The sequence below is a fragment of the Cryptomeria japonica genome, chromosome 9 (genome assembly GCF_030272615.1).
Source record: "Cryptomeria japonica chromosome 9, Sugi_1.0, whole genome shotgun sequence".
NCBI classification, from domain to species: Eukaryota; Viridiplantae; Streptophyta; class Pinopsida; order Cupressales; family Cupressaceae; genus Cryptomeria; species Cryptomeria japonica.
Window position 1 is genome coordinate 354,126,984 of NC_081413.1, and position 25,901 is coordinate 354,152,884.

The 25,901-nt window shown below is 40.3% G+C and overlaps 2 protein-coding genes across 4 annotated transcripts in view; both read left to right on the forward strand.

Moving 5' to 3' along the window:
• The window catches only part of LOC131029696 (protein SEEDLING PLASTID DEVELOPMENT 1), a 287,280-nt gene that overhangs the window by 4,912 nt on the left and 256,467 nt on the right, over positions 1-25,901 (forward strand). The window lies entirely within an intron of this gene.
• On the forward strand, positions 8,441-9,800 carry LOC131029697 (uncharacterized). Its single transcript, XM_059210923.1, has 2 exons — positions 8,441-9,185; positions 9,298-9,800. The coding sequence occupies exons 1-2, from the start codon at positions 8,455-8,457 to the stop codon at positions 9,623-9,625; spliced, it is 1,059 nt and encodes a 352-aa protein (XP_059066906.1). The 5' UTR covers positions 8,441-8,454; the 3' UTR covers positions 9,626-9,800.

The following is a 25,901-nucleotide window of genomic DNA, read 5'->3' on the forward strand; positions in this document are numbered from 1 at the left end:
CATCAAAGGGGGAATAAGATCAATAGCTTCAACCTCAAATCTGTGATTGAAAGGGCTGAACATAGATTGATTTCACTCTCCCTTTATTTGAGTTGAAACTGAACAATTGGATGTGAGAACTAGGGTTGATGATGCAAAATTGACAATAATTAGCATGAATAGAAAGTTTATGAACTGGTATGTAGACATAGAGTATAGATCTGGAAATGAGAATCAAAGAGGAACCTGTCCCTGAAATCTGGGCTCGGAAATGTGGGTCAAGGTTGCTAGGCGACGACCCAAAATTGTCAAACCTGGACAACAAAAATATTTTTGGAATCAGGATGTCGCTTTGAGTATCTCCCTAAAAATTTGTTGGACATTGATTCTACGCGACCTTGACCCAGTGCTTTAACTCTTGCAAAATTTGGTTTTGTGTGTTTCTGTCTACTCTTCTCATATCTATAACTATCGTCTCTAGATCTTGTCATCTGTGCACTCAAGAGGGAAAAATGTTGTTGTGTTGATAGGGGCTTACCTAGGTCAAACCCCGGGTTGGAATTAACCCTTGAATGAAATAAATAAATTGAAATGGAAAGCTCTGAAATAAAATACTGAGTGTTATGCCTCAAGCTTGCTATAGTTGATAATGGTGATGATGCAATTCTCTTTTGATGTGATCCACCAGTGTTGATGCAATCACGTAACATGACATGACAAGGGATAAAGAAGATGAATCATGAAAACATGCTTGCATTAAGATTGCTGCAACTTGTTGCTCCATAATGCTTAGATTTGAAGGATATGGTGGGATGAAATGATGTCTCCTTGATATACTCTAATATGCATTGTGATTAAATTGTTGAGGATGTGTGTGGAAGTGAAAATGAATTGAAAAGATGCTCTTATATTGGGTTCTCAAGGTGTTTCATAAATTAGGCTGACCTCCAACGGTCATATTGAAATATCGGGATCGGGGATCAATTGGTGGGAATTGGGCACTGACCTATTTTAAAATGGGCCCTTTTTGGAGGGGCAAGGATGCTGAGTGCCCTTGACCTCCCAACAAGGAGTGAATCAAGGATGGCTTGGGTGCACTCAAGTTCAAGACATAGATCCAAATCACCATATAAACATATGACATTAGTTTTTTATAGTGCAAAGGCCAGAAGCAGGCTTGGACAAGAGCTAGGAGGAAGCACACTAAGGCAAGGGCACAAGGAGTGTAAAATTGTAAAGGGTTACAATTTATAAAAATACATTTAGCCTCCACTTTAGTGGGAGTATGAGTCTACACTCATACTCACGGTAAAGGAGAAGAAAGAGAGAGACATGAGCAATTGGGAGCAAGATTACTATTTTCTTTTCTCTAAACACATACCCCTTAATCATTTGGGTGATTTGAAGTTGTGAGGTCAAATGGGATGATTATTGAATAGTAAAAGTTTAGAGTTTCCCAAGCAAAACCCGAGGTTCAAATTCAACTTTTTGGGTGTGACATACTCTAGTGGACAAGATGGGTGCACCTTAGATGAATTTGTCCCCGCAAATTTTCTAGAATAGATTATAACATATCCTTGGTTTTCTTAAAGAATACAAATCTGAATAAAATTTATTTCTAATAACATATGTTGGATCTCATACTCATCCTTTAATTTTCAAAGTACATCATGCATTAGTAGATATTTAAGTTTTGCCAAAATGCCCTTTGACTTCAAAAACGTGAGGACACATGGGTGAAGTTCAAAGTTGTGGAGGCATAGTTTTTTATCCCCCAATGTTTAGTTTAATTGAATAGTTGAGAGTACAAATTTTTACTTGAACACAAAGAGCCTAAGAGGCATTAGAGTCCAAGCTTGAAGAAGATATAATTACATTCTCTACAGTTTTAAATGCATAGTTAATCCAAGCGGTTGAGGGAATTAGCATGCCCAGAGTGAAGCTTTCATCTTCAGTTTGGGTGGGTGTGTTTATTTTTCAAAAGTTGACAGGTAAAATAAATAAGTACATTGGCAGGATGCTTCTTGAAAATGGAAAATAAGGTCAAGAACAGAATGGTCAAGCCCATTTTGATGACCGCTGCCGTGATCAATGCAATGTCCCCTTATGTTATTATTTATGAAGTAGGAACATTCAACTTATAAGAATCAATTGCAAGAGACTTCTTTCCAAAAATCTCTTAAAATGATGATAATTGATATTAATGCAAGAATGATAGATTATAATTCACAATTGTTATCACTTGTGATATGATGATATAAGAACAAATATCTCTGCTATCTCTGATTCAACAATTAGATGAATGCAATATGATCTTGATCTATATATCTGATACTGAATTGTGCAATCAATATAGAGTATCTCCGCTGCCCCTGATATGGTCGATGATAATTGTGCAAGGATGATCTCTGATTTGCACTGGTAATATGATCCGATCTGCACTATGGAATTATCTGCGCTCTTTCTGATGTGTTAATATAAACTATGCATGGAATCTCCTTCTGAAGATAACAAATAAGCTAAGCTGTGATGTCTGATATATCAATATGGATATGCAGATGTAGTTATTAATATCACCTTTGCAGCGATATGTTGCTGTTCCTGGTATTAAGTTATACGCTTGCAACAGTTATACTATATGCTGTTCCTGGTTTTGGCAGTGAATACTTGCACTAAAGATGGGGCTGTCTTTGATATACGTCTGGTTGGTGTATGCACCCGATTATTGGGCCTCGGCTTGGCTCTCCTCGAGCTCTTCCAAACTGGAATAAGAAACAATATATAAACAAAATTGCAAATATATATATTTACACAACCGACTGGTTGTGTCTATTGATGGATAGAGACATGTTCATTTGTTAAGTCATAATCGCACCACCTCAAGATATTACACGATTATGTTAACGATTATGTTAATTAATGTGGTCCTCTGTTAATCAGTTTGATCCTTAACACTAACTTAATCATGATCGATATCTTTATTAGATCGATAGAGTATGGAGATCACTTTCAAGGTAATCGGTGACCATTGGGACTCGATGGCATTAATATTATTGAATTCTCCTTGGGCAATGATTATCAGTTTGCAAAGATATATCCATGGTTGATCTCTATTATCGGGTTTCTTACTTATTATCACATAAGTGGAATGGTGGATGAATATCTTCGGTTAGATTGGATATTCTCATCTGAGGATATCGATTCTACTATTTTCTTTTTATCTTTCTTCGACCACCAAGCTGTTGTCATTATGCATATCTCATCTCAGTTTGATTACTAATTAGTGATTGTATTTCACCGATTCATGTATTGTATTGTCATCGACTTTATCATGTGTAGTTAGACTGTGGATGATCTTCTTATTTATTAATCGCTTACATCATGGATGCTTGCAAGTCTTGTTATTTATGATGTGATGCTAACTATTTCATAGCAGGTATACAAACAAGCATCAGTGAAGCTCTTCTCCTTGGATGCATTTAAGGTTGACATTCTTCTTGCCTTTATTTTGTTCCAATGGATAAGGAGGCCAGTGATAAGGAAACTGTCTTATTTATGAGACTTCGCGGTTTCTAATCTTTATTTCTAAACTATAACTACTTAAGGGTTCCAGACTAGGACCCCTGAACATATACTTAATAAAGCTAGCTTAAGATTAAGATGGGGACATCACAATCAAGCTGTCCACATTCATCTTTTCTCGCATGCCTAAAGGAACACGATCTCATAAAATGTTGTGTATGCAAGTTATGACCCCAAAATTCTTTTTAAAAGTCCTTAGAAAATACAATTGGCAAATCTAAAGCCATTTCACAACTTTTGCTAGCTTCCTCCATGATTGATATGCATGAAAATCATGGTAGCACCAACTAGACATGTGGGGGACTCTTTTTGAGTTACTATTTTTTGGATTTCATTTCTTTTGTTTTAGAATAAACATTTTCAATTGAAACTTCTTGTGCCATGTAGGCACCACACAAGGCAACAACTTTTAACTTTTATTCTATCTCAGTATTGGTTCATGATCCACATTGACACAATTTTCTCCAAATTACTTGATTAACCTAGATCCATATAAAGAGGTTTTATTCTTATTGCATATGGTGAAGTTTGTGATTCGATCATTACCATTAGTTGAGATTTTCAATAAATTTTGATATATGACATAAATTATGGTATGAATGATGCTTTCTTTATGGAAAACTGAATCATTTCGCAAGGCAAAATGTAAGCAAGGCATCTCAAAATATTTTTCCTCAATCTAAATGTCCAAGTATATCTATTCATAAAATGATGCAATTATTTCCATATAGGAAACTAGTAATTCCTAATCTTATTCACACCAAAGTTCCCAGACTCGGACTCGGCTCTGACTCGGCAAGGCTGACTCGGCTCGTGACTCGGCAAGGCTGACTCGGCTCGTGACTCGGCAATGACTCGGCAAAATAAGAAAACCCTTGAAATTTAGAGATTTTTAACGATTTAAAACTTGTTTCATACACCCATTATTGAATTAAGCTTAAAGACACTATAACATCATCAAATAGAAGCTAATTTCATCACATACATAAACATACATCCATCACATCCGTAGAAATGTAAATTGTAGCTGAAGGAATTAGAAAACATAGATATATAGAGTTATAAATGTTGTCCAATGTATATAAAATCCATGACTTCAAATGTTCCCAAACATATATGTAACTGTAAAGTGTAAACAAAAACAAGTCTATGGCTCAGGCTCTGGCACAGCCTTGTTTATCTGCCTCCTAGAAAGGCGTCTAAGGTAGGTCCTGGATGATTGAGTAGCCATAGTCTTTGCCTGTGATGTGCCAGTTTGAGTAGCCATAGGTGCTGTGCCTGATCGTCCTCTGCCATAGCCACAGCCTCAGCCTCTCTGTTTGCCTGGTCAACCCACTTAAGGTCCTCATCAGTGAAGACTGGATCGGTGGACTCAGTGAGCCAATCGGACTCGGGGTCGACTTCCTCTAGAGTGATCGGAGAGGAGTCAGCGTCCAAAATCTGTCGGGTCCTGAGACGGAGGTTGTAATGAACAAAGACTAGATTATTCAACCTCTCCACAGACAATCTATTTCGCTTCTTTGAGTGGATGTGCTCGAACATGCTCCAGTTGCGCTCACATCCAGATGCGTTGCATTACAAACTCAAAAAAATCATTAAAAAATGTTATGTTTTTTTTGTTTTTTTGACTGCACTTTTTTAAGTGACGTTGGCCGGGTGACGACCCTCGGACTCGGCGAGTTAGGGAGTGACTCGCCGAGGCGAGTCAGGCGAGTCACGCCCCCTAACCCGTCCGAGCCCGGGTCAAGGTCACCGTGACCCGGCAGGGGTCACCCGACCCGTTGACTCGCGTGACTCGCCGCGAGTCACTACATGAGTCTATTTGAGTGTGTGTTTTGATTCCATCATGATAGCTTTCCTTCACTAGCTAGAACCTTCTCCTCGATGATACTCTCTCTCCAACCTAAGAGTGTCAATAGTTCTTGATGCACTTAAATAATTAGTCATTATCATAATCATTTTTATTTATATTTCAAAAGACACTATCAAATTGTCTTGCCTAATTGTTTGCTATTGAACAATTAATACAATAATTCAATAATTAAATAGGCAAATTAAATGATATGTGAAAACATTCTACAACAAATGGAAGAGTGAATTCTGGTGCAAGTACAAGACATGAGCTTATTAACCCTTTAATATAATATGCACCCTTGTTTTTTTGTTTTAGAGAAATAGACAGAGATGCATAAACGGTTTGTTTTGCAACAATAACACTTGCAGAAATATAGAGAATGAAATAACTTATAAAATCACAATATTCATGAAACCCCACAAGTTGAGATATTTCAGATTTGTTCTCAGAACTGAAATTACAATATATCATAAAATTAAGTGCAACCCAAATCATAAATTTACATTACAATGCCATTTCTAATGTACCCAAAAAATTTGGTTGACTTTGATAATTAACTGGTCTTGGAGCCAGCTCCTGCAAGCTCAAATTGGATGCCACAACCAAGATAAGCCTTCTTTGCCCATGTTTCTGATATCCAGCACTGAGGAAGCCCACCTCCCTTAGGCCAAAGATGTAAGATTCCGTACGGTCTTCTAAAACACTACTATACCATGTACATGATGGCTGTACGGTATGCTTCCTTGTGATGTCCGTTCAGTAATCCCTCTCTTCTGTGATGTCCGTACAATATTCTCTCCCTTCGGTGCGTGGAACAATGTCTTGACCGTACAATGAGTGTTTGACGTACGGTAGTATGCTTGGCCGTACAGTGGGTATTGGGTGGGGTGTACGGTGGGTGTTGGGTGGGGGTGTACGGTAGTGGTCCGTACGGTGGGTGTTGGATGGGGTGTACGGTAGTGGGTCGTACGGTGGGTGAATGCTCACCAAGTTCCACCCTCGAGCCCTTCAGACACTTAGTCAGTTCGAAGTTGTATAGAGTAGTGGAATGAATTATTATTATTCCAGGCACAAGAGACTTAGGTGTAGATGATGAATATTCGCACATGCACAGGAAATTATATTGATAATGATTGCACAACAGATTACATAGACTCGGAACAGGAGCAAAATAGGGTGAGGAGAACTCCCACCAAAATTGCGGATGCCAAGTAGGGAGTATCTCTCACCTTCGAAATGATAGACAAGCTGAACTCCAACTGGAATTCGCACATACAAAGAGATATACCAAATTTGCATACCAACACAAATGACAGTCTCGGCCATAAATATGGGCTCTGGGAACTTTCCCGAAGGGTTACAAACGGGCCGACACAACCAACCTAAGACTTGACTAATCTAATTAAATAAAGGGCCCGAAAGATTTGTTATTAAATTTGGGGCCTTACAATAAAGTATTTAAATTTATTATTTAATTATATCGGGGACATCACAAAAGAAAACCTTCCAAAACCCTCAATTGGTATCAAGAAACCCTCACGTTCCCTCCAAGAATATACAACTAACTGTAGAGAAGGTACACACAGCAAGAAGAGGTACAAACAGCAAAATAAGATCCTTCAATCTCCCTCAAATTGGCCTCTCACAATTCTGCTCTGAATATAGTCTGTGCCAATCTGAAGATACAAGGCAACAATGAAACCCAATTGTGATTCCTGAATGAAACCACCAATAAATCTTCTAGATTGGGTTTTTCACCAATGTAGAAGATGATCCTTGCAAGGATTTTCTGCCTCACAAAGTCACAAGATGAACAAGTTCAATCAGCAAGTGTATTCTCAAAATATCTAAACCAAGCATACACAAATGAGCTCAAAAATTTTCTTTTATAAGCTCCCAGAATCCCACACCCAGCCAAGAGGTTAATTTTAAATTTCATAAAAAATTCTTTGTGTCTCCCCAAAGCTTGCACTCACCCCAATAAAGTTACTTTATTTAATAATTGAGACTTTGCACTTATAGTTTTACTTTGGGCGCCCATATAGTCAAATATAAAATAAATTAAATAACGATAAAGTTGAATATTTAATTTATCTTTATAACTTAACATTATTTAAAATAAATTCATTGGACCGCATTAAATCCCGAAATAATATCTAATGCATCCACCGACATTCCTAAAGTAGAAACATTGTCAATTGACCAAGTTAGTCTCCAGCCTGTCACTTACTAAAAATAGTATGGGGAAATTGTCCAAAACTACACCATAAAAAGGCCTTATGCACATCTCAACCGCTTGATCTCAATAAAACACTTGTCACTGCCAAAAGATGGATCAAATTGTCATCATGACTCCTCTAACCCTAACTCATTAGCCTATGGCAACCCACTAGATAGGCTAGTGCATAGATGACACACTCGCCGAAAACTCGGCGAGTGACAAAAACTCGCCGAGTTTTTGGGCCTAGCGAGTAGTAACGACTTCTACTCGCTAGGAAAACTCGCCGAGTTTTTGGCAAAAACTCGCCCGCGTTTCGTTATCAGCCGAAAACGGCTTAAAAATGCTTTTATTTTTTGTTTTCCAATATTGTTTTGGGCTGAGAAGGGGGAAACTCATTTGGAAGGCTTGGAAAGTGATTTGGGGTGGTTATTGAGTGATTCCAAGTGGATTTGAAGGGGATTTGAAGGGAAAATCAGATTCCAGGTAAGTTTTTTAATTTTTTTTTCTATGCTTTTTTAAAACAAATTGTTTATTTTTTGTTGCATTTAGATTGATTACAAATGATTCCTAGGTAGTCTAAATCATTTCTAAGTTATTTACACAAGATTTAACACAAGTTTTGTTGAATTTTCACAATTGTTTTGAAGAATCTAGTTTTCAAAAAAAAATTCCAACCCTACTTTTAAAAAAAAAAAACTTCGAATGATGTCTAAATTTATTTAAACTAATGTAGATAGTTTGCTTAGTGCTAAATTGTTTAATTAAAATGTTAATTTTTTTTTTCACTTTGTATGTGTAGGTTAAGTAAGCATTAATCATGGCAAGGGAGCAATGGCCACTAGATCCATGCCCATCTGGATTTATAGGCACCCGTCCTAGAGGTGCTAGAGATGGGGCATGGAGGTATGCCTATGAGGGACCCGATCCTGGGTCAATTATATGCATAAAGTGTGAGAGAATACTTCATGGAAGCATCAACCGCCTCAAATACCACCTTGCAGGAATAGATAGGCATGATGCTAGAGCATGCCCTGGGACCAGTGAAGAAATAAAAAGACAAATGAATGCCCTACTTGTAGCTGGGGAAGAGAAGAAATTGCAAAGGGAGAGGGCAAAGCTAGCCATGAGATCAGCCATAGTTGAATCTCAAGGTGTTTCTATTGACCTTGAAGAGGAAGAAGAAGCACTTGAGGGCATAGTGGGCTCTTGGCGTGGCCCACGTATCTGCAAACCCACCATCAGCTCGCCCATTGCTTCTGCTTCCTCTAGTAGAGTACCTGGCCCTATTCCACTTCCATCACAACGATCAGGGTCGATAGGTGATTATTTTGTGCCCTGGAACACACCTGGAGCACAACCATCATTAGAGGCTAGTGGATGGAATAAGGAGGTACATGAGAAAACTGACATTGCAGTTGCTGATTTTTGGTACTTCAACAACATTGCATTCAATGTGGCGGAGAATGCTTATTGGTTGAATTTGGTGACTGCTATGACAGTTTCAGGAAAGGGGTATAAGGCCCCTTCTCGCAGGGATTTGAGTGGGAGGTTAGTAAATTACTACATAGTCCACTTGATTTCATTTTTAATTATTTTTTAGATTTCTTGTTTATTAAATCAAAATTGTGTACTAATACCTAATTTCACTTTGCACTTACAGGTTGCTCACAAATGCAGTTGCTAGGGCAAGAGAAGTGATGGAGGATCAAAAAATTGATTGGGCAAATTATGGCTGCACCATTCTTTCTGATGGGTGGACAGATGGCAAGAACCGCACCATCATCAATTTTTTGGTCGCTTGCAAGGACAATGTAGTGTTCTTGAAATCTGTTGATGCCTCCAACAAGGTGAAAAATGCAGAAACATTGGCTGGAATGTTGGAGCATGTCATCATGGAGGTGGGGGTAGAGAATGTGGTGCAAATCATCATAGATAATGCAGCAGCATATGTGTCAGCAGGTAGAATCCTTTTGAATTATCACCTTTAGGCATTAGCAATATTCTCATTTGTTGTGGGCTTTGTTTTACTTGGTTGCATATTTCTTAAGAATAAATTCTTCTTTTGCAGGAAGAATCCTCCAAGAGAGGCACCCCACTCTTTTTTGGACACCTTGTGCAGCACATGTCCTTGACCTTATTTTGGAGGACATAGGAAAACTTGAGTGGGTGACTCTAGTTGTGGAAGATGCAAGGAGGATCACCAAATATATCTACAATCACCCTTGGGTCCTGTTGACGTGTATTTTGTACACAATCAAACACAGAATAAAATACCCAAGGGTACCTTATCCTCTCTTGAATAAAGCCTCTGATTGCTGAAGATGTCGCGAAAAAGGATCAATCAGGATGACTCCAAGGTTCTTCGATGTAGGGTCTCTACGTGTGGATAAGCACCAGTGGTCGTTGTGAATGCTGTTTCATCAAGGGGCCTTACGTTTCCGTATAGGAACAGAATTTCCTAAAACTAACAAGTTCTCAAAAAGGATCAAAAGATAAGGTTTGCAAGAGATGAATTCTAATCTAATCCTAGGAACGACCCAATGTAGGCTAGACTTGGTAAGATTCTACCAACTTCAGTATTGCCAAGGAATAACAACTCTACTGAAGTTGATGCGATCTTCTAAGGTGACTAATGATTTTTCAATTCATCAAGAATCATAGACACTACCATGAAGGTACATATCAATAATTCAATAATGACTGAAGGTTTAAGCAATCCAAATATCTCCAGTTGACCACACAAGGCGTTCTTACAATCAGCAAGAAGCTAGTGGTTTGGAACGTGAACCTCACCAAAGATCAAGCTCAACACTTAGTCCTTCAAATTTAAATACTACTTCGACCAAGAATGATTCAAGAAAGTAAGCAACCATCAAAATAGCCACAAGAATTGCAATAAAACACCATAACTTCAATATTTTATTGATCTCAAAGCCAAAAATAGACAAGAATTGCTCAAAATTCTCTCTTCAAAACTCAATCTTGCTACAAGATAACTTTCTTCTCTCCAAAAGCTCTAATTCTATTCTGCTATTCTCTATCTATATTCTAATTTTCTAATGACAAAAATGAAAATGAATGAGGGTATATATAGCATCCTCAATTACAATGAACGGCCCAGATCAAAAGAAGATCAACGGCTGAGATTTTGACACCTAAACCCTAATTAGGGTTTTATTACAAAAAGTTCCCCTTTTATTGAACAATATTAAATGCATAGCCAAATATTTAATTGGCACAAAAATCTAGGAAACATAGACCAATGATAATTAAGGTGCCACATCATCTATAACAACCTCTCTTCTAGAACCTTGTTCCCTTTCCAATGCTCCTTCTTAGCATATGCAGTGAATCTAGACACAATTCCTTCGATCTCAGCAATAGGAATCTCTGGAAGATTCCTCATTCGTTCCTCCAAGTGGATGACCTGATCGAAAACCTTGAGAAGAGCCACGTCCCATCCAGGCTTGAGTTCTTTGATTTTCTCAATCAGGAGCATAGTGGTGAACATTTAATCTCTTTGCTCATCTGTGATAACATTCTCATCTTTGCAAAAGATGACCTTGACTTTTTCCTCCAACTCTTGAAGATTCACATCTGTCTCATCTTCAATCCTTCTGCCAAGAATAGAACATAACACCTGAAACACCTTGTCCTGAATTGGATGGATGACCTCCTCAACTTGATTGCATTTGGTACTAATGTCTTCGAAAAGAACTTCCTTCATCTGAAGTAGAGTTGACCACTGGAGTAAATTATGAGCTCCTCCATCCATTATCTTTTCTTGTGCTAAGATCTTCCTTGGTGTTTGCCTGATTACTTGTAGAACAGGAATGATAACATCTCTAGTGTGGGCAAAGGTGGCTACTGTTATCATTAGGTTGTGAATGATCTCAAGGACCTGGATAGCTCGATGGGTAGCCTGCATCATTCTTGTTGCGAACTCAATGGCAACGGTATGGGATTTGTCAATCCAAGAGCTCATAAGCTGAACCAAGCTCTTAACTCTTTCTGCCTCACCAATTGATTCAAGGGGAAGTGCTTGCACAGGAGATACTGCTGGATCCTGACGTCCCAAAGGCTGATTGAGATGGCTAAAGTAGCCTCTCCAAGCACCGACCTCTCGCTCAAGCTTTCTATTTTTTTCCATTTCTTCTTTAAGCTTGTCTTTAAGTGCCTCGAATGAATCAGTGGCCTCATCCAGTGTCTGCTCGGCTGTGAGTGGACCAAGCTCAAATGTTTCTACATCATACTCTTCTGCAAGAATTTCACCTTCATATTTGTCCACTGCTGGTGTAGCTATCTGCAACTTCCTGGACCCTGTCTCATCTCTGATCATCTTGGACATTTTGGTAGCCTTCCTTCTCTCTGTCACTTCCTGAGAATTTCCAACAAGGCTTTCTAAATCAATTACATTATCTTCATCTTCGATCACAATCACCCTTGTTAGCCTCTCCTTTAACCAATCTGGAATGGCGGACCTTGTCTCTCTAACTTGTATTTCTTTAGGCACTGATCCCTCTTCTCGGAGAGGAGATGTCACTTCATCATCATTCTTGTCTTCATGTAGCTCATTGACTTGGGGAGATTGACTTGATGAACGTTGAGGTGCTTGCCTTTCTTCATGTTTATCATTCTGGACCATTGATTCCATAGATTCCTCAACTTCGAGTACACTCTTCTCTTGTCCTTGACTTGTCCTTTTTTCATGTCGAGAAGATGTGCCAGATGAGTGATCTCGATGGGCCGCTTGCTTCTTCTTGGAGGGTTCCCTTTTCTCAGGTCTTTCTTTCCTCTTCGCGCTTCTAGGATGAGGATTGCCTTCACTTACGCATCTAGGGTGAGGATTGTCTTCATTTGTGCTCCTAGGATGAGGATTGCCTTCGCTTGTGCTTGCTCCTCCTTCCCCTGGCCTTTCCTCCAAAGTAAAAGTCATCGATGTGTTCTGTTCTCTCAACTTTTGATGTTGTATATCCACCCATCTGCGAGTACATGACAGAACCGGAGCCATCAAAGTTCTCAAGTCTGTAATCTCAGGCTCGTTCCAGTCTATCTTCACTGTTTTGTCCTCTCGGTCATAAGATGATTGGAGATGTCTGCCACTGTCCTGGGCTTGATCGGCCACTCTGTAAACTTTGCATTTCCTGATGAGATCTAAAGGCAATCTGGAATGCATCTTTCTTTTCACTTCTAAATCACTTGAGAGATTCATCAAAAAGTCCTCTATCTGAAATTCGTGCTTGTACTTTCTACCAACTGTTTCTTCTATATATCCACAAGGATCAAAATTCTCTCTCAAGGCAAAGAATGAAAATGAATATAAGGCCAACTCTTTCTCTGCATCATCCATGGCTAGAGCATTAGGACATACCTCAACTGAATTCCCTAGTAAGATAGGCACAAAAATTCCATTTCCATGCCTGTGTCTGAATGCCTTTGCATAAGTTGCCAACTGCCTAGTCACCTCCAGTAACACTATTCTGTCTGTCGGATATCTTGGCAACATATATGGAGGTGAAGGACACCCATGAATTCTAATATATGTAAACTTTTGGAATTGGATAAACCAAGCACCATACCTCTTTACAAGCTCTTGTGCATCTTGAGATATCCGATTGTGAATCCCACCTTGCAATGTCCTGGTGATGTTCATCGTGAATGTATCATTAACTAACTTGTAGTTACTTCTAGGTGGATGATGCAAATGAACATAAGATTCACAAACTCTGACTTCCCCGGGTCCTCTTCCGATCACTCCTCTGTGAGGTAGTCCTGCATATTCAAAACTCCTGATCAAGGCATACATGATGTACGAGCTCATGTGGAATGACTTGGTAGCCTTTAGTCTTCTCAACTGCACGTCCAAGCAATGGCTAATAATTCTAGCCCAATGAATTGTTCCTTTCCCTTGAACTATCACTTGGATGAAGTAGAACATCCACTTCTCAAAATAGAAGGCTTGAGGAGCCCATGTAACTCGATTGAGCAAAGTTATCAAATCTCTGTACTCCTCCTGGAAGTCGATCCTATGTGGTGTGTTGGGAATCTTGCTGAGGCAAGGACGACTTTTGAGTAACTAATTCTTATTGATGATGCTCAAGCAAGTGTCTGGATCATCTTCGTACATGGACCTAGCTCCTTCCAAGCTTTTGTAAATCATATCTTTATGTTCTAGTAGATGGAGAGCCTCACTGATAGCCTCCTCTGAAAGGTAAGCCAAAGTGTTTCCTTCCTTGGACACGATTGATCTTGATTGTGGGTCATAATGGCGGGCACACTCGATCATCAGCTCATGACACTGGATTGCTGGAGGGAAGCCGGCCACCTTGATAATGCCACTTTCAATTATTCTCCTTGCGACAGGTGATGGCTTTCCAATATAAGGGACCTCTCGAAACTTCTTCACACTGAAGTTTCCCAAGTTGGTATCTCCAATGTTGCTCCATTTTGACACGATCTTGGTCTCCAATTCTTCATTCCTTTGATCTTCCTTCATGAGAGCTGGACGACTAGTGGATGTTCCTGCCTTTGGGGTCGCCATCTTGACACCTACACAACATTTCATAATGAGTAATATATTTTGCAATTTAAACATATAGAGTAGAAAGGAGATTCAAAGATTTCAATTAGGAAACATCATGATAAATCTTTGAATTATCATTTCCTAAATATGACTACGTAATTTGAAATTCAAAATTTCAACATTTGAACAAGGGAAATCTCGCCATACCTCTTCTTGAGAACTAACTCTAAAAAACGATGCAAAATAAGGAAATTTGCTAGGAAAAAGGTAGATCGAAGTCTTTTAGCAAAATGCGCCTCCCTTTTATCCTCACGAGCCTCAACTCCACCACCTTTAGTCTTCAACGCCTTGAGGAAAATTCGCTCCACCTCTAACCTTCAATAAAATTCGCATTCCTTCTTGTTCTTCCAAATCGCACTTTGAATGAATGGATGAATGATGGATTAACATCGCTCAAAATACCTCTCTTATATAGGCGCTCACCATTGCAATTTCCCATAGGCCGACTTGGAAAAATAGGCCAAAAATAAATAAAAATTAATAAAAGGAGAAGGCCGACTTAGCAAAAAACATTAAAAAAATGCCTTAAGCGCTCCATTTTAAATTCAATTTAATAAAAAATTAATTTTAAATGCCTTTATAATTAAAAATTTTGATTTTTTAAAGGCTTAAATTAATTATTAAATGCTATGCGCACTTATTAAATGTCAATTTGATTTTAAAATATTTTGGAGTTTTAGCGAAATTGGCATTTAATGTGTCTTAGAGGACATTGGCGCCTAGGCATGGTAAAAATATCACTTTGTTAAGAACCTTGCTTTGGTCCCTAGGAGAGGGACAGGAGTGCCCTTTCATTTTTGGCCTTGTATTTCTTTCTTTTCACGTTCAAAGTCTCTTCCTGGACGTCCAAAATAGCATTTTATTGGGAACCTTGAGTTTAATTCATTCCTTCTTTGGAAGGAGTGTGCCTTAAAGCACTTTCGCCCTGGTCCCTTGGTGAGGGACAGGAGCGATCTTACCTTTTGTCCTTGGTCCTTGTTTTCCAAATCGCCAATTCGTGTTTGGGGGTAAACAATGATCTTCATTCGTCCCTTTAATGCATGTTTCACTCGCTTTCTCAAGACAAAATGAGCTCTTCCAAGGATTTTCGCCCTGGTCCTCCAGTGAAGGACAGGAGCGATTTTGTTTTTGAGCTTAGGATTGTTGATTTTTGGGGTCGATTCCTTGTTCATCGTCCTTCGAAAGACATTTCCCATCTTGTATCACCTTGTCTTGGCGTGGCTTTGGAGGAAAATTGTTGATTTTATAGAAATCGCCTTGGTCCTCCAGTGAAGGACAGGAGCGATTTTTAGTCCATAGCACCATATCAATATCTAATTACCTTCAAGGCATAAAACAATCATTCCTTATTCCATCTTGAGTCTTGGAAACGAAAGTAGCATTCCAAAATGTTAGGCTATTAGGCAAATTTGAAGATTTCGCTCTGGTCCCTTGGTGAGGGACAAGAGCGCCCTAGCCATTTTTCATCGAATCTCGTGGTCTTTGCAACTTCATTCTTCCTTGAAGCACTTTAAATATCATTGCCATCTCGTGCCTTGGCCTGGATTCGTCCCAATTTGGGGAGGAAGACTTGATAATGTGTTTTTCGCCCTGGTCCCTTGGAGAGGGACAGGAGCGCCTTGGCCATTATGAGCTCACTTGTGTTTTGCTAACTTTCAAAATTATCTTCAATGGATTGATTACGCCTTCCTTCATTCATCTCAAACTTGAAACTCGCTTTATCTTTGCCAAAAATTTGTCTTGTGAGAAAATCGCTCTGGTCCCTTGGAGAGGGACAGGAGCATCCTTTAAAAATCGCTCTGGTCCCTGGGAGAGGGACAGGAGCGCTTTAGTTACTTAGGTTGATTTTCTCTATTGTGGCCCATTCAAGTTATATTCAACGGGCAAAACATACTTCCCTTGTCCTCTTCAAATCGCGAAATCACTTAAATCTTGCAAGGATAATGTAAATTTGGATTTCAAGCTCCGGTCCTTCAGTGAGGGACAGGAGCGATTTTTGTCCTCAAGGCCAAATCATTACAATTTTCATCTCAAATTTCCTTTGCTGGGGAAGATACCATCCTTTTGGAAGCTATGAACAAGAGCCCAAATCCTGAAAAGGTCCAAGAAGGTGTGTACAAAGAAAATCGCTCTGGTCCCTTGGTGAGGGACAGGAGCGAATTCATCTTGCTAGACAAAAGTTCAACCTTCCATTGCTAACGACTAAGTCTGGGTGTTCTATCATGTTGATTTCATCCATCATTGTATCCTTGGCGCTTCAATTTGACCAATCAAGGCCAAGAATGACCTAAGTAAACCATTTCGCCTTGGTCCTTCAGTAGAGGACAGGAGTGAATTCACCCTAAACCTTCAAAATTTATCATTTTCGAGTCTTCAAAATCTTCAAAATCTTCAATTTACGTCCAATTACCTCCCCTGGAGACCGTGCACAAAACAATTAAAACAAGTCAGTAACCAAGATGCACCAAATATCATTTTCGCCTTGGTCCCTGGGAGAGGGACAGGAGCGATTTCACCTCTATAAGCCAAAATATCCAAAATTTAGGTCTTCAATCACTTCACAAGGCATAATTAGGTCATCTCCAAGGCCGGGAACCAGTTATCAAGCCATCAAAAATTTGGTCAAAATTTACCCGGACAAAATGCACAATTCCATCCTCAAAATGCTAGCACTTAGACATAGCTTGAATTTGCCCTCAAGAAACCCTGACTGGACCTAACCTGAGACATGGCTGACTTCTTGACAGGCTCATCCTATTTCAAAATTGCAAGCCTCGGGGGGATGCTTAATACTCTTTCAAAATTTGACTGGACTCAGCTTGAAAATATCCAATAGAAATCCCTAAGGCTTAACCCTAGTCCAGACAACTCACTCACTTAATCAAAACCCTAAAAGCAGAGAGAAGAACAGGCAAAACAAAAGCAAAAAGAGGGGGTCCCCATTTTAATGGGGCGATGTGTGAAATGGTCACAACATCTGGCGACACCACTGAGAAATGTTGGTAAACATTTGGGAATCAATCTTTCTTGAAGAAAACTTAGAGAACCTCCCTCAATAAAACAAGGAGTTAAACAACACTTACAAGAAGAGATCTTCATATTGAGACAAAGTATCAAGTCCACAGTTACCCATGTGTGTGCAAATGAGTTAATTCCCCTCAACAAGACAATCATGATCCTCCAGGTTCCCCTGTGATAAGCTACGTAGTTTCTCTGGACCCCAAAAGCATCCTGGATAGAGCCTCGCTGCCAGTCAGACGTCCATAGTCCCGACGAGGTTATCGCCGCAAGCTCACGAACATTGCTCCATTGCCAGCCAGGCGTCTATAGCCCCGATGGAGTTACTCGTATATTCCCTTTAGCCAATTTGATATTTTCTTTTCAGCTCATTTTCTTTTTTTTTTGATTTCTTCTTTTTATTCACGCTTTCTCATTTTTTCTTTTTGATATTGCTTTTTGAGTCTGTCAATTCTTTTGGCTCGTGAGCAGTGAAGCTCACTAGGGTTTGAGGATTGCGGTGGCGCTGAAGTCAGATTTTAGATTTTTCACCGATCACAGCTTTGCTTGGAAACCACAACTACTCGGAGATTATAAGTTCGAAAAGATATAATAACTGGAGGACAAAATAGCTAAGTTCAATAAGCTAATCTTGCTTCATTGCAAATACGGCCTGACTCAAAGTTTTATCAAAAGAAACCCCTTTGTATTTCCAAAAGACCTCATAATTGCTCAAATGCAACCAACAACCTAGCGAGAAGTCAGAGTGCTTCATTACAAAATCGCCCAATTTCAAATGGATATCCCTCAGGACAAACAACTAACCTAAGACAAGACATCTAAACTAAGACCTAGAAAGCAAAGCGAAAAACAGACAAAAACAAAACAGACAAACGAAGAAAAAAAACGAAAGCAAACTAAACTAGCTATGTACAAGGGAAGGTCCTTTGCATCCTAAGACTGGAAATAATGTTTGAGATACCTCCCATTGACAGGCAATGGGACATCTTCTCCAGTTAAAGTCTTCAATCTGAATGCATTTTCTCCCAAAATCTCTGAAATTTGATAAGGGCCTTTCCAAAGCTTATCAAATTTGTCATGCTCTCCCCTTTTCTCGTGCGCTTTATCCCAGTATAAGACAAGATCTGAGATCCGGAACGCTTTGACTTTAGCTTGCCGATTGAACCATCTTTTCACCACTCCTTGGTGTTTTGCAAAATTTTCCAATGCTTGATCTCTCTTTTCCTCAAGATTCATTAACTGTGTTAATCGAGCCTGAACATCATCAGTGTCTTCCATGTATTCCTGAATAAATCTCAAGGTCGGGATCCTGAGTTGCATGGGGAAAACTGGGTCTTGGCCATAAACCAGAAAGTAAGGTGAAATCCCTAGTGCGTTCTTGGTCCTTATTCTGTCTGCCCAGAGGGCAAATCTCAATTGGGTATGCCATTCTCTTGGACTTCTTTCTAGCAGCTTCTTGATAACACTGAGTAGGTTCTTATTAGTTGACTCAGCTAACCCGTTACCCTGAGGATAATAATTTGATGAAAATTTGAGGGTTATTCCATACTCAAAAGCCCAATTTGAAAATCTCAATGATGTGAAGGCTAAGCCATTGTCACAAACCAACGCATAAGGACATCCAAACCTCGTGATAATGTTCTCCTCCAGGAATTTAATTACGGCTTCGGTAGTGCATACTTTGAGTGCTTGTGCCTCCGACCATCTGGTACAATAATCAGTAGCAGTGATGATATATCTGTGTTGTGCTGAGGATGTGGGGTTGATGACACCAATAAAATCCATTCCCCATTTGGCAAATGGTCTTGCTTCAATCATTGGATTCAGCGGCATAGCAGGATTTCTTTCTCTGAAAGCTGTGACTTGGCAAGTGTGGCAAGTCTTGATATGATTAAACGTGTCTTTGAAAAGTGTAGGCCAGTAATATCCTGCTCTCAGGATCTGGTGAGCTGTAGCGAGGTTGGCCCCATGTCCGGTCCCAAACTTGGAATGAAAATGTTCAATTATTTGTTTGGCCTCCTCTTTGCCAACACATCTCAGATATATCCCCTCGTGATTCCTGCGATAGAGAACGGATCCTTGGAGCATATAGTGTTGACACTTTATTCTTAGTGCTTTTTTCTGTGTACGTGTCATGCGGGCAGGGCACTTGTTGTTAAGCAGGTATGTCACAATTTCTTTGTACCATTCATCAGGGGTGACATCCTCCAATTCATAAACTTGCTGGATTAAACCGGGTCCATCAATTGCCAATGTCTGTGCCGAAGCTTGTCCTCGAACAAGTTTCATAGGCTGGATTTCAATATCAAACTCTTGGATAATGGCGACCCACTTGCCCCTTCTTTCTCCTAGTTCATTCTGCATGAGAAGGGTCTTGACTGCTGCATCTGGTACTATTGCATAAATCTTGGCCCTTAAGAGGTAATGTCTGAATTTTTTAACGGCCTTGACCAGTGCGTATGCTTGTTTTTCAATGTCGGGATATCTGAGTTCGGCATCTTTCAGTGGGGTGCTCATGAATGCAATTGGATTCTCGTCTCTTTCTTCACTTCTCTGGGTGAGAATAGCGGCACAAGTGTAGTCAGAAGCGAAGGGATACAGGCAGAAGGGTTTGAGGTAATCAGGACTGATCAACACTAGCGCTTCCGCGATTGCCGTCTTTATCTCCTCGAATGCCCTCTTGGCTTGTGGCGACCATTCGATCTTTGCATCCTTCTTCAGCATTTCGTTCAAAGGTTTGACTATCTCAGCAAATCCGGTGATAAATTTTCTAACAAAGTTGATCTTGCCGAAGAATGATTTGAGTTCTTTCTTACTAGCCGGCAAATTGATAGTAGATATAGCTTTTACTCTTTCAGGGTCAATGGAGATTCCTCTTTCTGAAATGACATGTCCTAAAAGCTTTCCTTCTGTTACCCCAAATATGCATTTCTTCGGGTTGAGAGATACACCATATCTTTTGCACCTTTGGAAGACTCTTCTTAAGTCATCCACATGATCTTCTCTTTTCCTAGAGAAAACCGTGATGTCATCCATATATATAATAATGCATTTTCCAACTAAATCTCTAAAGGCGATATCCATGGCTCTCTGAAATGTGGCCCCGACATTGATAAGTCCAAAGGGCATTCTTTTGTATGCAAATGTTCCCCACTTGGTAGTAAAAGCAGTCTTTAGTCGATCTTCAGGCTCGACCAAAACTTGATTATATCCTGAATATCCATCTAGAAAAGACATCATCTGCGACCCATTGACAATCTGCAACACTTCATCGAGCGATGGTAGTGGATAATTGTCCTTTTCTGAAGCTCGGTTGAGATTTCTGAAATCAACACATAATCTGATCTCTCCACTCTTCTTTTTGACAGGAACCAGGTTGGCGACCCACGTCGAATGTCTTACCGGGAAGATGATCTTGGCTGAGAGCAGCTTCTTAACTTCTTGATATATCAGGGGTTCCAATAAAGGATTAACTGGCCTTTGTCTCTGCCTAAATGGTTTGCTTCCTGGCTTCATGGGGATGGTATGAGTGATAATTGCAGTGTCATAAGTCTTGAGATCTTCATAACTCCATGCGATGACATCTAGGAAATCTCTCATATTTTTTAGGATTCCATTTCTTTCTAGTGCGGTGCAGGACTTTCCAATGAACACATTCTTAACTTGTATGTCATCACCTACGTTGGTTGTGTCGCACATGTTTCCTTCCATGCTGTGGTTTTTCATCTCTTTCAGTTTGTCGGGATCAAAGATTCTTTCTAACTCCACCATACCTTTTGGAATAGTGTTTGTCTTCAAATTCAGAATTCCTTCAGCATCCAATTCTGCTCCCTCGGCTTCTTCTTCATCAATGATTTGAGCTAGGAAGACATCCGTGTTGGTCAAGAAATCCAGTATGTGCTTGTCATCTTTGAAAACTTGAAATTTGGTGATGTTATCTGGGACTGAAGGTACTAATGTTAATTCCACCGTGAACTTCTTTAATCCTTCCATTGCTAATGGTATCAAAGAGCTGGCGGCTTGTGCAAGGGAATTAGCCACTTGGTTTTGATGCCTGTATATAGATTTGATGTTGAAGGCCTCGAAACTCTCAATGAGGTCCCAAACTCGATTTCGGTATCTGGTCAGCCTTTTGTCATGGCAGACATACTGTCTCCTGATTTGCCTTATAGCTATTTCTGAATCTCCATACACTTGTAGTATTTTTGCTTTTTTTCTCATAGCCATCAGTAACCCATGAATCAAGGATTCATATTCAGCTACATTATTGGTGCAAGGAAATTGTAATCTATGAGCGGCAAGGTAAGTCTCTCCTGTTGGGCTAATTAATTCGTAGCCTGCTCCAAACCCTTGTTTGGACTTATCCATCGAACCTTAGTGTCCATATTTCATTCTCTTGGCCTTCAGTTCCTCGGTCCTCCTGGCTTTCGGTTGATGTGTTGGATAGAATCTCATCTTCTGAGGAGCTTTCATCTTCTGTATGTTCCATTTCCTCCACAATCAATGTCTGTGGGACTCTTTTGTATACTTGCTCTAATGCAGTCTGGCACAAAGCACAGGATAGTTCTGAATGGAGGGCATTATGTATCCTACATCAGTTAGGAAGGAGTAGATCTCGGACGGATGCCAAGTTACCCAGTTGCACGCTTTGCTATATGTTTCTATGTACGAACTTTCTGAAATTTTCAAACATTCCGTCATCTTCTTGGTCGGATCCTTGGTCACTCTCCACGACAATTTCTGTAGATTCCATCACTTCTTGCTGACCCTCTTTGTCTTGCAGGTTTTGTATCATCAGGACCTCGCCCACTTTAGGCTTATATGTCCCTAGGTCTGATTCTAAGAACAGGACTTCATTGTCTTCCCCATACTCAGTTATCATAAGTCTCAATCTTGGAGTACTGTCGATTTTGATTTGATTTGGGACTCCTCTCCATGGTAACCACATATGTGCAAAGTCAGTTGACACATACCCATTCAACTTTCGTGACCAATCTCTACTCAAAAGCATCCCATATGAATCAGGAATATCCACGACTGATATGTCTATGAAATTTTGAACCCTTGGGTCCGCAGCCAATTGCATATGGATATTGTTCAACTCGCCCATGACTGGAACTTCTGTCTTGTCTAGCTGAGTGACTTTTCTTTTGGTAGGGGCGGGAGTTATTCCTAGTCTCTGACAAACAGCCAGGGGCATCACATTACTGGAAGCTCCTGAATCATAAAGGCAATTATGTAGTAATTTCCCAAAAATTCTGATTGATAGCAGGAACGGGGCCGGTTCATCTTTTCCTTGGGAAAGGACTGAGGAATCCCCACTGTGTTCTTGATGTTCTACTTCATTGACCTTCGGATTGTCATTCTTTGCTAGGCCCTCCTCTCTTGAGTGGTCGGTCTTGTTTGGAGATTTCCCTTTCTTTACTACATCTTTCTTAACGGCAACCTCCTTTCCTGGAAGATTCTGACTAGTGGTGAGACTTTCTTTGCTGGCAAGTTGAGTTTTCTTAGTCTCGCCCCTTTTGAGTAATACTTTGCCTTCCAACATATCTTCTTTTTTTGCTGGGAAGGCTATGGTCTGGACCATGCACTCGTCTTGTTCAGACTGCTCTTTGTTCTCGGCTTCCTCTTGGGTCATATTGATGGTAGCTTGAGCTTTGTTGGTCGAGTTCTGAACATTCGACCTTAGTGTGCTTGACTCACTTAAGCTATTAATCACTGCATCTTTGATTTCTGAGACCTTGAGTAGCTCATAGAGCGGTAGGCTAACTTTAACCTTCTTGAGTTCCTCCAACACCAACGTAGCCAATCTTTTCATTTCGTCGCCCATGGGAGGTGTAATATTCTTTTGCCTATATTCTCGCGTATGCTGAGGATACTCTGGGTTATTGCTGGCCTGTGGATCTGGAGGAGTAGAGAAATTGTTTGGAGGAATTGATGTAGTTAGGGGTTCCTGATTTCTCTGATTTCTATGATATACCCTCTGATTCACACCTCCTGAGGACTGGTGGAATACCTCCTTTATCCCTTCAACTAGGACACTGTTGTTCAAGGGTGGAAAATAATACTCTGAGTCTCCAATGGGTCCATTTGCGGATGCAGGTGGGAACTGGGAACCCGGAGGTACCATTGGTCCATTAGCGGATTCTGGTGGGAATCTCCCATTTTGAGTCTGATTATCTTCTTTTTGTGAATATCTGTAGCTTTCCACAATCATGGCTTGATCATACCGTGTAGTTGGGACCATTTCGTATCCAGTCGTGGGTGGATTTTCGGGCGGATCGTTGGTACGCATCTCTTGCTAGAATATGTCAGCTGCAATTTTGAATTCAGGACACTGCAACTCGGAATGCTGGTTTGTATTGTGGAGTCTACACCAACTAGACAAGGCTGCTTCTGCTAAAAAGACTTTACTGGTAGGAGGATTTTCTTGATTCTGGGAACTTGATGGGTTATCCAGCGGCGTCACTATGTTTCCATTATTAGGAGCAGTATTCCATGGTCTCCTCTGAAAGCCTTGGTTGTTATTTCCCTGATAATTGTTCCTGAAACCTTGATTATTGTTTCCTTGGAAATTTTGATTGTTAGTATGTTGGCCGTGGCTGACCCTCTGCATGTTTTGGAGTTGATTATTCTGGTTTCTTAGATGAGTTACTTCGGTTGACAGCTTCTTGACTTGTTCGATCAACTCTTTCTTTTCATCCTTCTCTTCCTGTGTTCTTGATGAGTTTGTTGCGTTTTGCAGGTACACAGGTTGTGCTGGTGGAGCTTGTGAAAGTGGAACTCCGGGATGAGGCACCAACTGGTTTGTCGGTTGTACACTAGGATATGTTGCTTGTGGAATGGGATTCATAACTGGGGTCTGGTTGGCTAGTGCCATACTAACTGCTTGCATTTGATTTGGTGCTGCGACAGGTCCCATATGTAGTAGTGGCCCAGTAATATTCTGTCCCATGTGCTTACTGACTTCAATAGCTTTTGCATATGCTGCATTCAGATCATTTGGTATAGGATGTGTCCTTACGAACATGGCGGTAAGATGATCTAGGGCTCCATAATAGATTTCCCTTGGGTCAGCAATGAGGTAGGGATGTCGTAACATCGTGTATGCGCGGTGGAACCTATTGTTGAAAGAGGTGATTGGCTCATGTTCTCTCCTTCGGATTTCAACAAATTGTCTATACAGCTCGGCCGGTGTGGTTGGTATACCAAACGTAGCAATAAATGCATCTTTCATTGCGTCCCAGGTCCTAATTGACCCTATAGGCAAATGAATGAACCAGAAGTATGCCTCTTCCCCCAATGAGTAAGGAAAAAGCCTACATGTACATCTCCATATTCGATTTGTCTGTTATGAAGATGGTCCTCGAACATCTTGATATGATCCTCTGCCGTACGATTGAAATCACTGACATTGAATTTGGAACAAAAGTGCTCTGGATTCTTTGGCATATCATGGTAGACTGCAAATTCCAATGGTGATGGATTGTTGATTAGCCAAGTAGCGCCATTAAGTGCATGAGCAGGAGGAGGAGGAGGAGGAGGAGCATGGTGTGCCATCGTGCTTCTCGGAGTTTGAAAGCTTGACAAGAGGCTTGATGAACTGGCTTGGCTCGTTGGTTGAGAAATCGCCTGGATACTTGCTTGAATTGCTGCTTGTACCTGTTCTTGAAGAGACGGAGCTTGTGATGACTCAGGAGATTCCTCTAATCTTAGTTCAAATTCTTTGGGAGTATCTTCTCTTTTGACTTGTTTCGACTTTGAAGTAAACTGAAGCTCACTCAGATTTTTGACGCCTGGTGTCGACCTCAATATCCTTTCATGTTTCTCGGGTGAGAAAGAACCAATGCGATCCAGCGTGAAGTTTTGTTTTGCGGAGATTACTGTAGGTTCCTTTGATTGCGAAGCTCTCTAGCTGCGATTCTTCGGTGTTCTTCAGCCCTATCTTCTTCTTGTTCCAAGATGATTCTCACTCTGTTGTACTCAGCTACACTTCTCCTTACGTTCCACGCTAGGTGATTCAATCCGGAAACAATATCTTCTTGAATGTTGCCTATCTCCAAATTAGGTTGCACTACTTGATTCAATCCTTCATGTGGCAACACCATCGTGATTCATGATCATGCTTGAAATGTATTCTTTTTTTTTGGTAAATTTTCTGGATAGTACTTTTCCTTAACGGAAGTTCATTAGCCCTCCTTCTAGCGCCAATTCTGTTGACGTGTATTTTGTACATTGCCTAACACAGAATAAAATACCCAAGGGTACCTTATCCTCTCTTGAATAAAGCCTCTGATTGTTGAAGATGTCGCGAAGAAGGATCAATCGGGGTGACTCCAAGGTTCTGTAATGTAGGGTCTCTACGTGTGGATAAGCACCAGTGGTCGTTGTGAATGCTGTTTCATCAAGGGGCCTTACGTTTCCGTACAGGAACAAGATTTCCTAAAACTAACAAGTTCTCAAAAAGGATCAAAAGATAAGGTTTGCAAGAGATGAATTCTAATCTAATCCTAGGAACGACCCAATGTAGGCTAGACTTGGTAAGATTCTATCAACTTCAGTAGAGTTGTTATTTCTTGGCAATACTGAAGTTGGTAGAATCTTACCAAGTCTAGCCTACATTGGGTCGTTCCTAGGATTAGATTAGAATTCATCTCTTGCAA